The sequence below is a fragment of the Lepisosteus platostomus genome, chromosome 11 (genome assembly GCF_059453375.1).
Source record: "Lepisosteus platostomus isolate fLepPlt1 chromosome 11, fLepPlt1.hap1, whole genome shotgun sequence".
Classification (NCBI taxonomy): Eukaryota; Metazoa; Chordata; class Actinopteri; order Semionotiformes; family Lepisosteidae; genus Lepisosteus; species Lepisosteus platostomus.
The window spans coordinates 42,427,083-42,441,054 of NC_142621.1; the positions used below are offsets into that span (position 1 = coordinate 42,427,083).

General features: G+C 39.1%; 1 protein-coding gene across 2 annotated transcripts in view; it reads left to right on the forward strand.

Moving 5' to 3' along the window:
• Positions 1 to 13,972, forward strand: part of aspscr1 (ASPSCR1 tether for SLC2A4, UBX domain containing) — a 67,675-nt gene that overhangs the window by 40,586 nt on the left and 13,117 nt on the right. For both annotated transcript variants that reach the window (XM_088599781.1, XM_088599782.1), the window contains one exon: positions 38 to 90. In XM_088599781.1, the coding sequence (XP_088455907.1) occupies positions 38 to 90 (53 nt within the window). The remainder of the gene's footprint in view (positions 1 to 37; positions 91 to 13,972) is intronic.

Sequence of the window (13,972 nt, forward strand, 5' to 3'; positions counted from 1 at the left end):
CTGTATTTTTATTATTTGATTATTCATTCCCATTTAGTTATTACTCCTCCAAAAACCAATTTGGATGACCCTGCCACCACACTTTTTCAGGTAAGGAAGATATCTATAAGTGCTTTATTTCACGATATATATCTTCATATTTCACGATATGCATCTCAATTATCATGTTACCTCATTTGTGGTTTATGTTTTCAACAACGCCTGAAGAGCTGTCACTCAGTGAGAGTCTATTTCCTTCTAAAAAATGTTCAAAACAAATCCCAAATAAGATTATGTTCTTTAGGGACACCATACTGGTCTTTATAGATATGTGCCAAAACTGGAGTTATGCATTATTATTAATCTTTTGGCTGCATTTTTTCAGTAGAGGCAATGGAACTTATTACGCTAATAATTCTGTTAAGACTTTGGGCTTGCTTAAATTAAAAAATGACATTCAGTTACTGCCACATTCCTTTCCATCAGAATGGATTTATTAAGGCAGATATCAGCACAGAAATCTTTTTCGAGGACTTGTATGTGGATTTTAGTTTTGATGTTAACCTTAAGACGGTGTCTTCTTCTGGCTTATTTGCTAAAAACAAGTGAAGGGCTCTCATTGTATGCCACTGAGCCTTAGGCAGGCATTGAAGGAGGGGAGAAGTGGCATTAGGCATTGCAGAGAGTCAAAGCTTTTCTTTGGCACACACTGTACAAGACCTCAAACTGGCGATACAAATGGGGAGGCATTCTGAAGGGGATTGGCGCAAATAGCCGCAGCTTTATTTTTGCGAGTTTGCAAACTGGGATTTAGAAGAAACTCTGTTCTCTTACCCAACCTTCCTATGTTGTAAATGGTGAACAAAGAAAAACTCAAGCCTTTCTTTTGGTCTCATATCTATCTGTGCATCTGACAAGTTTGTCTAGTATATACCCAGCAGCCCTCATGTCCAGGAGTTCCTCCAAAGTGGTTCTGAGCCAAAGTGTTTTCCTTTGAATCCTGTACAGAATTAGCGAATGTGCTGTGGATTGCATCTGGACTGTGGTCTCTGACTTACTGCCTAGCCTCAGGTGTTCGGAGATCTTTCTTCCATAATTATTTAGTCAGCAGGCATTCTTTGAGTTTCCTGTACGATTTGGTTCTTTTATGTACTTTTTTGGATGGCCAGTGGAAGGGGTTCACCCATTATCATTTATGCTGAAGAGCCTGGCAATGTAGTGCCGGAACTGGAGAACAATGCACCCTCCCACTTTACACCCTTAGAAGAGGAAAACAGCAGAAAAAGTAGACTTGCTTTGTTGGCTTGCTTTGGCCACAGTATCATCACTCCCATCATGCAACAGTGACCTTCCCACCCCTCACCAGGTGCCCCACAGCTCACCAGGCACCTGTACACTTGCAATGTTGTCAGTGAGGCCAGGGTCAGTGTCTGTAATGCTCTCTCTTGAGTTCTGGTAATGCTGTTAGGAAGCACCGCATCAGTGTCTGTAATGCTCTCTCGCAGTTCTTGCGGTGCAGAGAGCATCGCATCAGCACCTGTGATCATAAAGTGGCAGTTCATGCGATGAATGAAAACTTGAACGGTTCTCATTCGACTTGTACTGGTGCACCGGTCTTAATTGCAAGGTGAAGTGTTAAACAATAGGCAGTATTAAGGACTTAATAAAATAATCGTTAACCCCAAATTTGAAACAAAATTCGTAGTGAACTACTTAACATGCAAGATTTGGAAAAGTAAGTGGCAGGGAAAACCACTCGTTACCTCTATGAACTGGGCTCACTTTCACTATTTTGCATCTTCACTCTATACATTGGTATTCAAAACAAGACCTTGCTGACAACCCCCCCCCCCCTCCCCAAGTAAAAATGGGATGACACTCATTGAGATAGGGGGACTGAAAAGTATTATCCGTGGTTATGTGGCTTAGCCCTCAAAGTATTGCTTGAAGGCAGTTATTTAAGTTCACTCACAATTCGTATATTGCTTCCAAACATCTATTCAAAATGACAGCAGTATACTGACGTCAGAGCCCGAGATGTTTTGTTAGAAAACCAAACCCCAAATTTTTTTTTTCCTGGAAGCTCACCCTTTATCTGAAGCAGTGAGCTTTTTTTTTTCTTTTGCTAGACATAATGTCTTCCCGATGAAGGATGGTCTGCTTCACTCTTCAAAGGCACTTAAGATGTATAATTAATAACAGAAATCAGTAATTTGAAATTATAGCAGAAAGCACCCCGATCCCTTTGAACTGTTCAAATTTCCACTCCCTAAGGATGATTCATATTCCCTTAATTGCACAGGATTAAAAGAGGGTGGAGCCAGTTCCAAAAACAAACAAAAAATCCAATGAATACCCACAGACCTTCAAAAAAAACAACAATATATTAAATCTTTTCTTTTCTACAGTAGCTTAATATTCCAAACTCCTTCCCATTCTCCTGTGCCAAATCCTATTAGTGCCCATGAGTGGTCTGGGGGAGTATTTATGAGCCTGCGCTGTAAATAACTAACAGACTCACTTTCACCAGAGCACTCTGTCAGCTGTCCCCCTTAATCAGACAATCAGTCAGTCAATCAACTCTTTTATAAACACACACCCATCACAAGACTCTTTGGTAATTTTGTCATGACTTTCATTGGAAGAAACTAATACTTTTTTAAAAAAAAATTATGTCCCTAAACAAGCCACTGCAGCATATACATGTTTAAACCGTGCCTGTCAGAAGTCTACACATTATTGAGTTTGGCATGCTGATGACAGCACTACAGTGGCCTAAAAGAACAATATCCCAGACACTCTGGGGTTCATTGAAGTATTAAACTGAAGCTTTCATCTCTTCTCTTCACTGCATAATTAGCACTCCTTTTTTCTGATTCCCGTCATGTTTTTATTCAGTCATTTCTTAGGAAAAAGTTGTTTGAAAAAAATATCATTACTAGATAAGTACTTAAAACAACACATTTCTGTTTAAATAAACATTAAGGGTTTTTGACTTGGCAAGCTTATTAGACACACAAGAAATGAGAAGGGCAGTGTTTCGAGCAGAAGCTGATCATTTGAAAACTTTCTGCAGTTTTTAAAAAATGTGTCTCTTCTGGTGAAGAGTGCGTTAAAGCCAAGGACTTGTAGCTTGAGAGCTTGTGAGCACTGGAAGTGAGTTCAGGCCCTCTGTTTTGTCATTCTCACCCAGATACTCACAGCCCTCTTATACACTGTCCTGCGTGGAGAGTGCATAACTCCACAGGCAAAAACAAAATAAAATACTGTTTGTCCCTTGACCTATTGCGTTTGTGAACTGTCATTTCAGAGGGTTTATGAATACCAGAGCATGCAATGGCATTCTTGCTTTTCAGCCACTTGGGTGGTCTGGACAACAAGCTTTTCTATGATTCAGGGATCATTGTTTTATTATGAATGAATATGACTTTGTGTCCTCCTGTAGAATTGTATTTAAAATTCTGAAAAGTTTCAGACATGCCTGGCAATACCCGCGCACCCCTTTTCTTTTGATTGCCAAAATAATCAAATTTTTGGATTTTCTCAGAAGGCTAAGGCATGATAGCTATTCTTTCCATTCTACCTGATTACAAAGATACTTTTCCTGAACACAGCAAAATATATCGAATTGAAAAAAGCTAAAAGAAAAAACAAATAATTCTCCCATATCTTCAATATGTTATGGGGTCCAAAGGTGCCACTGTGTCTTGTAGTTTCTTTTGTATTATTGTAGGCTTCTGCAAGTGAATTTCAAACTTATTGCAAGATGATTAATGAACACTTACATTAATTTATAAAGGACATTTTAGTTGTGGTGATTGTTTCTTTACTTCAGAGATGACACACAGATTTGGCAGGAGATAAATTAATGCATCTACTTCACCCTTGAGACCCTGTAGTGAAAATACACCCATTATCCAATGGCAAATGAAATAAAGAAGAATGTATTTCATTTTTAAGGCCTGTCATGGGCAAGCACTACAGCCCTTGTGGAAAAATTGACCAGTTAACAGCTTGCACACACTAAAAAGCAAATCTCTTATGAAGAGCTGGACATGAACCTATAACAATAATTGTGGAAATGGCCATATCCAAATGTTTCCTTAACTGTTATTAATAATTCATATGATTTCCATGGCTGAACTTCTCAAGAACCTTGCCCTTTTTAGTAGAGCCTGTTTAAATATTAAGCCTTGTGTTTGGTGACAGCTACCCTCTAGACTGGTTAGAGTTCCCATTCCAAAAAAGCTCTGTTTTCAGTTTTTCCAGTGTTGTGTGTGTGTATATATATTTTTTTTTTTGCTTTCTGAAAAAAATGATCAGCTTCCAACACAATGTCAATCCCTTGTCTGCCAGTGATACAACACACGCGCTTGCTGTTTTTAATGTGGCTCTGCTTAGCTAGGTTTTAGAAAGGGAGATTTGTACTATGGTAGAGAAGACAGTTGGCTTATCCATTGCCAGGTGTGTGACCTTGTGTGGTAAGGTCTGGTCCCTTGATCATAGTTACATTAAATATCATTATTTTACCAAGGTCCATTTTAAGGGATTCATTAACGATCATTGACATTATTTTTGCATGTTTCTTTTTACACCTTTCTGTTGTTTTCCCATTTTATTCACAAAATATCTTGTTCTATTTCAACTGGCATATTTCCAGAAACATTCTCCAAAACCCCTCTTTGTGATAACGAATGATGTGGCTGTGAGTGTGGTGGAGTTAAGTTTTTGGAAATTTATGATCTCTTATACCCTTGAATGGGACATGAATATCACCAGTATTACAAAGAAAGCACAGAAGGGAATGTGCTCTTTGCGCCGGTTGGTGTCTCTCAGCCAATTCTGATACAGTTTTGCAGAGCCATCATTCAGAGCTGACTGCCTCTATAACTGTTCGGCCTGGTAACGCACCTGCCTGCTCCAAAGGCAAACCGCAGTGTGTTATTTGCTCTGCAGAGAGAGTCACTGGCTGTCACCTGCCCTCCACTGATGATCTGTACAATTCCAGAGCAAAGAAGCAGGCAGGAAAGATTGCTGATTACCCCTCCCACACAGGTGACCACCTGCTTCATAAACTCTCCTCAGGAAGATGCCACCAGTCTTAAACAGCTTCTTTTCTAGGGCTCTCTTTCTGCTTAACCAGAATTCCCAATAACAGTGTATGAGCGCTGTTTTAATAATGTCTGCTGCCTTGTTTGTGTAGGGGAGAATCGTTTGTGCACCACCAGGTATACCAGAATAAACTCCTTGTACATGAAATGTACTTGGCGAATACAGGTGATTCTGATACTTTGTTAAATCGACCATAATAATATTATCAGTTTACACCAGATAGGAAATTCCTGAATTTTGACTTCAGAGTAGAAGACAGATTTTCAGTTTTTTATTATCATTAGCAAAGAGTAAGAATTTTCTTGTTTTCAGGTTATTAATAGGACTCAAAACATACAGCACAGAAAAAGAAATACAGCACACGCTGACAGGTTATTAAAGGGCCCTGACCGGTCTTAGGACTTTTCTTATTGGATGGAAATGCACTGAACTAAATTGACTTGGCAGCTTTCCATTTGTGACATTTGAGTGAAACAGAGTAATTAACACAGAAACCCGCATCACTGAATTCTGCTCTTTTCCTACTGTAGTGCTCTATCCTGGCAGAATAAAAGGAGCACGTGCCATTGTGTACGTGTTGCACATATAAACAACACAAGGGATGTATTTGGGCACCTGGTGCAAGCGTGATGTTTTGCTCATTAAATATCTCTCGCGAGTTTGAAGGAAGTGATTGTGTTTTAGAATTTACCCGAGTATTTTGTGGACAAGGTCAACGAGGAAGTGAATTAAGCAATGAAGATATACCCGTACAATGCCATGTATTAATTCTCTGATATTATTCACAACTGATAAAGTGTGGATGTCTTTGGGCTATGTCTTTATTGCCCAGTTTAAATATTTAATGAGCAAGCCTTGACACATTTACATCACTGCCTGTATAGGTGCCCTGTTGCATTTATATTCTGTATATAACACAGATACTCTGCACTATTGTAGCAGTAGGAAAATAAAAAAAAATCTGCTTAGGTGACTTAAGGATGAATATAAAGGGCAGCCTCACATGCAGAAAACAAGATAGTCTCACACCCACACCCTTTCCCTTCTTAGAACAAGCCTTTAAAGTAATAGCAGAATATTCCTTCCTGTTTTGATCTCATCTGTCTTTGATTTTGCCCAGTTGAAATTGGCACATGGGGTTAATACAGGGGTGCTTTGATCTCCTCTGCCAGGAATAGAACTTGTTTATCTGATGGCTTCTTAAATGTTTTCGGGGGTCTGGCTGCGCGCTGTGCTCCCTTGAAGTATGAGAGATGTCTCTGGGATGGAGGGGGACAAGGGGGACCGAGAGGAAAGAAAATTCCTTCTAATGGTAGAAGGAACGGGAAGCAGTTCCCAGATGTTGATGATGGACATCACAGCCCGGCCTTCCCTCCGTTATTTACCCTTATCTGTCACATGCAGCTGGGCCGCCAAGCCCCCCGAGTGTCGACATGCGCTTCCAAATGTGACACTCTTTTAATCTTCCCCTCTGCTCTGCACTTCACAAACCACTTCCTGTCCTCCAGCCGGCTTTTCATCAGCTCTTCCAGAATTGCTTTGTTTACTTGCTACCATCCTTATTTTCTTCTTTTAACCGCTGCCCAGTTTAAGTTCAACTTTAGGCTAGACCCAAGCCATTGTAAGCAAAGTGGTGGTTATAGTTCGAGGATTAGCTGCGATTTTCATTTCGTCCTTCCTTCTGTCCGTTTATCCTGGTCTTGCCGTCAAAGCTGAATTCAGACTAATTCGAAAATTAGTACTTTGTGTTCTTTCCAGTGGTGGTACAACATGCTTGGGGTGCAAGAAAAAGTCAGAAATATTCAGACTACATTTTACTGTACTTAGCTCTACAGCTGAGATACTCACATCTATCCTTCGTGCTAAATTTGTCCATTGAAGTATTTGTTTAAGGAACTGAATTACATTCTGTAAGCTGTGTTGACCTCATTTAATTTATTGTATGGAGCATCCATAAGCGGAAATCACAAGCAAGTATAGGTTGTTCAAGGCATTGCAATATCCAAGTCACAATATAGACCTCTAATATATTGACTGATTAACTGATTTAGCAATTAACCAGGAGTACAGTATGTCTTCTGTGTTCCTTATACTGACACCAGTGGTTTAAAATAAGAGACCCTGCAATGCAAAACCATAGCACTCTACCAGTTCATTAATAGAGGTTCTACATGTAGTGTAGGAGCAGGGTGTTTATCTAATTTTATTTTTTATTTCTCCTAAATTCATTCAAGTCATCTAAAAATTAAAACTTTCCCATTTAACCAATATATGTGATTTTTTTTTTCATCTGGAAAAAAGTGACTGTGCAAGGACGTAACCGGAAGAGTATTATTGCTGGCAGGGACCCTTCTCTTATCAAGAAGTGCTCTCTGAGACTCTCGATTATCCAAAGCCTACAGCTGAACCTTCCTGACCTCTGGGTTTTGTTTGATGTGGTCCTGGCCAGTGTGAGATGAAATAGAGTTGAAACGTTTATTGTTTCAATGGAAGATTTACATGATTAGACCCCCAGAAATAAACTTTCCATTCCTACTTCAGGGCACAGGGAGGCTTTATTTGTATGAGCGTGTGTTTGTGTGTGCATGGCTTTTGTATGCTCTTTCATGGGCAAACAAGATGCAAATAATTTAGGTCCTTATTTAATTCAAAGATTCCTTTGGGTAAAAAAAAAGAGAACCAAGATAAACTTACAAGCACATGTGGCCACAATATTGGTGGGCTTAGTCTTAGTCTGGGGTTGGTAAGAGTTATCCCGCAATACAAACTGCAATGTCATTTGTCTTGTATTAACCCCGTGGTGGTGTTTCTGGCATATCCCCCCCCCCCCCCCCGGTAGTAAGTTTTTCAAGAAGCCCTGCATCTGTGTAAAATAGCAAGCTACGAGCTTGGAGGGAGCTATGGATATAGATTGCTGTTAATGGAGATACAGCCCAGTTCTCTGACTTTCTAGTTAATTCAGGTAGGTGACATTCCATATTGGGAAGAAAACAGAAAAACCTAATGAGGCCAGCTTTGTTTTTCCAAGCTTAATTTTTTGGGAAACATTTTTTATTGGAAAAAGTGATGTGGGTCAGTAAGGCCTGTCTTTGCGCACTCTAAATTCCCTGTGTTCCCAGTTCAATCTTTGCTGTCTGAGCACAAGAGGCGCAAAGGAGGGAGCTAAGTAATTCTAAAGCAAGACATGTACCAGCATTGTGAAGTTCATCTGCTGAGAACAGTAGAGAACAGTGCGATCAATGGTGATGCAATCTGCTAAAACGTGTCTCAGTGGAGAGAATTACTGGACCTAAGCAGAAAAGTCCCAGAACAATACATTCTTTACTTTTAGTGGGTTAAGCATAGGAAGTGCATTGTTTTGAAATAATGTCCTCCTAAATCTACATCACTTGAAGTGGTCTCCATTTCACCATTCAGCATGTTTTCAAAATAAGTGGTACATTATCCTTCATTCCATAGCTTGGAGATATTTCCTTGTGTTTTCCTTTTGTTAGTGAATGCACCACCTCAAATAGCATAAAAAGATAATATAGGAGACTTTAATGAAGTTTTTTTTTCTTGGTCATGGAAATCCAGTACTTAATCTACAAAGGGACATTCAACCTCTAATCCCATGGGATAGGTGCCCTTTGTACTTTTAATATCTCTTTTCCTCTCAGGATAAGTCATCAGTTCGCATCAGTGATTTATAAGGTGTTCATTAGTATTAAATGAATAGCTTGGAATGTAGCCTACCATTAAGATTGAATGGTTTTGACCTTCTTTGAGGTTTTAATTATACTTACTGCACAGAGGGTAGCATTTCATTCACTTGATAGAAGCTCATTTAATGATGACTGTCATACCCAAGCACATGTCAGAGGTACCCTGTGCTTCAGGCAGAAAGGTGAAAACAGTTTGTGCTTTCCATCAATGCTGTTGACCCAGGGCATTAATGTGAAGGAGGCTCACTTTAGCTTGCAAATGTATTTTTCGACAGTAATAACACCTTGTACCTCCATTGCAAAAAATCACTCATTTTGATAACCGATGTTGACGGACATCTGAGGCAGATTATCTTTCAGATTAAGGAAAGGAAGTGTTTTTTTTTATTAGACATTGATCTGTTCAGTCTGCTTCTTAAGCATTATTCGAAAACAATATTTTTTGGAGACTTTTGGTGTTGCAAGTTCCCAGCATTATTTTCTTGGTATCTCTCTCATAACTGCCACAGTGTGATGGTATAAAGTGGGATGAATTACATCTGCTTTTGCTAAAGTCATAAGAACATAAGAAAGGATACTGGGGTCATTCAGCCCATCTAGCCCATTGGGTAGTTAATAGCTGAGAGATCTAAGGATCTTTGTTTCTTGGAAGAAAGCAAGATATCAGATACAATAACATTGCTGAGCAAGAAGTGCTTCTAGCTCTTGGTTTTAAGTGCACTTGCCTCGAGTGTATGTGGAAAGTATTTTTGTCAGTCTCTGTTTCCATAGTAGTGAAAGCAATTTGCTCCGGTGTTCTACTGATTGAGTTAGGACGTGGGAAGTATAGACTGTTAAAAGTGGAGTGTCACCCTACAGGAGGGATCTTAACACTCGTTTGTTGTCTTCCCCATCATGATTTTTTTTTCTCCATGTTATTTTAAATAATTGAAGCCACAAATGAAGCTGTAATACACCACGCCATATTTTCATAGGGTACTGATTGTTAAACGCAGTGATATTTGCAGATATTACAGACGCAGGAATGTTTTCTATGAACTATTTCCCCCCCCTTTAAAAGGGTCTCCTTGTTTTCTTGGTTTATTTGGTTATTTAGGTCCTGTTTCGCCCCGGCCTTCTGAGCCTCACAGCAGTTTCTGTGGTGGGCTCAGAGCTTTCTTCTTTATATGCCTGTCTTGCCTATTAAATTTTTTTTAGCATCAGGCCAACAACAGGCTCAAAGAATCTTAATCACTTTGTGTCATGTAATGGAAAGAATGTTTCCCATCCTAACAGGCCTTTGATTCCTCCGTCCCAGCACACTCTCTTCTAGGGCGGCCCTTCAGAAAGATCATTTGCTCGCTTGGAATGCCGTGTATCCTATTTAAATACATTGTTTCCACTGCGGAACCTGATAATAATAACAAAAATAATGATCGTCCTAATAATAATAAAAACTGCCCGGCAGACGCTGGCCCCAATTCTATCCACGCAGTGTTTGTCACTTAATGAACAATGAACATTGCTCTTAAATAACTGTCTGGTAGGAGGCAGCAAAGTGGGATCCGACCAGGCGTGTGTGTGCGAGAGAGCGCGCTACAAGCCTCACATGCGTGAGAGCTGATGCTAATCAGGTTGAAGGTGACTGTTCTTCTTTTAGGGTGTCTTTTCTGATGCGGTTGGAAGTTGTGCCGTGAATTTCCCCCGACCCCTCCGGGACTCTTTGTTTTGTTTTGTTTTGTTTTTTGGCGCTCTCTGTGTAACCCTCCGGGCCTTTGATGTCTGTGCCCGAGCGCTGATGGACAAAAGAAGATCCTGGAGCAGCACTACAGGGATTTTTTTGGGAGGGCGGAGTGAGCACCACGTGAAACTTTGAATTAAATGGCTCCCTTATATCTGTTTGATTTACTGTGCGTTTCTAGTTTTTGAAATGAAAATGCATGAGTCAGGAACAAAGTCAAGAATGTGCCATACAGTGCTCCACCTGTGACTGCGTGGCTTCTGTGGGAATGACACTCTGGCTCTACTGCAGTTTTGTTTTGTGGACTTCCTGTCATGGAGCTTGTGGTTTTCAAGGACAGGCTTTAGTACAACTTACAAGCACAGAGAGGTCTGGCCCTCACCACCTCACCGACCAGCTCGTGCTCCGTGCAGTACATTGCTCAGTGGCAGGTATCAGGTATCTCTTCCTGCTTTTTGAGGTAGAATCGCAGTTGTTCTTGTGAGATTGACTTATAAAAATATATTTTATATTTAAAAAAAATATATATATATATTTTCTAAATGTATAGCTATATATATTTTAAGTTTTGGTTTTAAATCTTTGTTTTATAATACTTTATAGACTCTTTTCAGCACTCTGTCTCCAGAACCATGCACACTGCCCACGAATAAGAACAAACCTTCTGCAGGGAACTGTGTTTATACCCATTATGAGATCTTTTTGGGAAAACCTGGCACTTATTTGCAATTAATTTAACATTCAGATGGAGAAAAAAAGCCTAGTAATTAGGATGTTTTAGAGCAGGTCACAGTTACCTGTGACCTTTATGTGAGACAGACTAGATGGATGAAAATCCTTGATTGGGCTGTGAAGTGAAACAATGATTTAGCTTCCTCTTAAAACCTATGACACTAAATAATCTATTTTAAACTTGCACCTGAATTTTGTTGCAGTACAGTGCTGATCAGTCCAAATGAAGATTGGCCCTGACTCTCTATATCACAAAGGCACTGCTCAGTGACAGTTCCTCAGTTACCATCAATCTACAGACAATGTGTTCTGTTGGCAGGTCCATCTGCAGCCAAAAAATCTATTTTATGAGGTTGCGTGGAGACTTGTATGCCCTTAAACCACACTCAGTAGCATTCATGTGCAGAAGTTGTTCTTGCACAAAGAAGCTTGGCTTGATGACATTTTGTTAATTTTTGACAGAGGTGAGGTGCTTTTTCTCAGTTTGTCTCGGCCCATGTTTTTTATCTGTTATGATCTCCCAGTTTTGGTCCCTCGTGTTTGTAATTGTTGTTTTAAACAAAACTTTCTTCCAGCTGTGTGCTTTTGCACAACAAGTAGCCATGTTGCTGACTCGCTCACAGCATACCTGTCATGATGAGGGAATGAGATATGTTCCTCTCTCACCTCTTGGTATTTTGTGGTTCCTTATAATCATCCTTTTTGGTCTTATAAGCGTCAGTTTTGTAGACTTGAAATTTCAGCCTGGGACATCTTCCAGATTTTTTATGTATGAATCAGAGGGCAAACCAAGTAATTTGCATTCAGGCCGTCTCTTTTTCATGCCTTTTTAACATGCTTTGGGGGAAGGTGTCTCACACCTTGATTACTGTACACTGAAGACCTGGAGCCAAAAAGGATTCTCATTTTACAAGTGCTACATTGCTTTTGTTAGTTTTGTTGGTTTGTCCAATCCCCAAAAAAACTTTAATTTAAAAGCAGTATTTAGGTGGCATTCAACTGTAGCTCATTTTTGTGCTTATATTTTGCTATTAATTAGGATGCAGGAATTGTCTTGCAAAAAATGATATAACCTACTACATTCTATTGAAGGAGGAAAGGAAACAGGATTTTTTGTATTCGTGGTAATAGAGTTGAATAAATATCAATGATATATTTAATTTACAGTACTTTAAGCATTTTTGTTATTTATCTTATTTATCTCTGAGATTGTATCTGTGTTGTGTGAAGCAGGTAAAATAGAAATCAGATACTGTAACAAAACTGAGAAGCATAAAATGCTGCTGCCCATAAATGTTGGTTTTTAGGTGAAGTATAGTTTGATTGTATGCTGTAGGTTGATTCTGTACAGTGTGCGTGCATCCATTCTGTGCAGTTTGTCAGTGCATTAGAGTTATAGGTGAGATTAAAGTAGACTTTCTGGAGAAACTAGTGTAATGAAATCAGAATAAAAAAACAGCTGAAGGCTAGGTAATATTCCATAGTAATTAGTAGATTAAAACCCTTAACAGTGTATGCGTGTCTGACTGCAGGGCATTGGAAAACTATACATGTGATTGGGTGTGTTTCAAGTACTTTTTGGTCCTATTTACACTATAGGCATGTTTTTGTTTTTTTCAATGCAGCTAGGCTCGTTTTTCATATTCTTCATATAGTCACAAAATTAGGACACATAAAGAGCTTATTTCAAGCACTGAAAGGTCCATGATAAAAACTCTAGAACTTCAAATGCAGCTAGTTAGCATTCAACCTGCATGTGTCACAGCTGAATGCTAACTACAATATGTGGACAGTTGGTGGCTAAATTCTTCAGCCTGTAGTTATAGTACTGTCGTAACATCAGCTATGGCCTTAATGATGATAACCCACTGTTATCGTTTAGGAAGAAAAGTAGACATTGTGTTTCTCTTTTTGACACGGGTCAGAAAGACAATTAAAGAAACATACAGAAGATAAGACGCTAGCTTCATCCTAATCTGGACACTTGGCAACTGCAGATGTTTAGTGAAAGTGGGTCCATTGTGAATTCACTCCATGAGATGTTATCAAGGAATTAAAGGAAAGCAGAAATTAAAGACAGATAGCGTTTTAGAACTTCAAACACCCTATAGAATAACAAAAAATGTCTGGCATTTGGCAAGACTGTTTTATATACTTCATCATCATTGGATTTTACCAAGTCTTTAAACATGTCCTTCTCTTCATCTTAAATACTATAGATATTTTCTATCCTGAAAATGTTTCATATTTCTCTTCAGCTGCAAAACCTTAAGAGATGCTTAATCTCTTATGCAGGAAAAGGCTTTGAAAGTTTCCCTTGTAATTAACGAGTTTTTAACTTTCTTGAAGAGACATTTCAGAAAGTGACATAATGAAACATATTATGTTCAGTGTAAGTCATCTGAAGTCTACCTTAACTGTAAACAATACATACATCTATGATATTTATTGAAAATGTGGACAATTGATACTGTTACTGCAATCATATAGGAGTTAAGGAATCCGTTTGAATGCAAAACTGCAAGCAGAATTGATGTGAAAACAATGCATTTGAGAATAAAAGAATCTACAGCTGAGTCAATTTGCTACTCAGAGTAGTGTTTTTATAAGTTCAGGACTGTTAGTATACCTTGGAGCTAAGCCATATCTCAGAGCTCTTAAATCTGCATCATACTTACACACAGCAGGGCAAAACCAACTGTGTAGCTAAATATACAGAATTTCT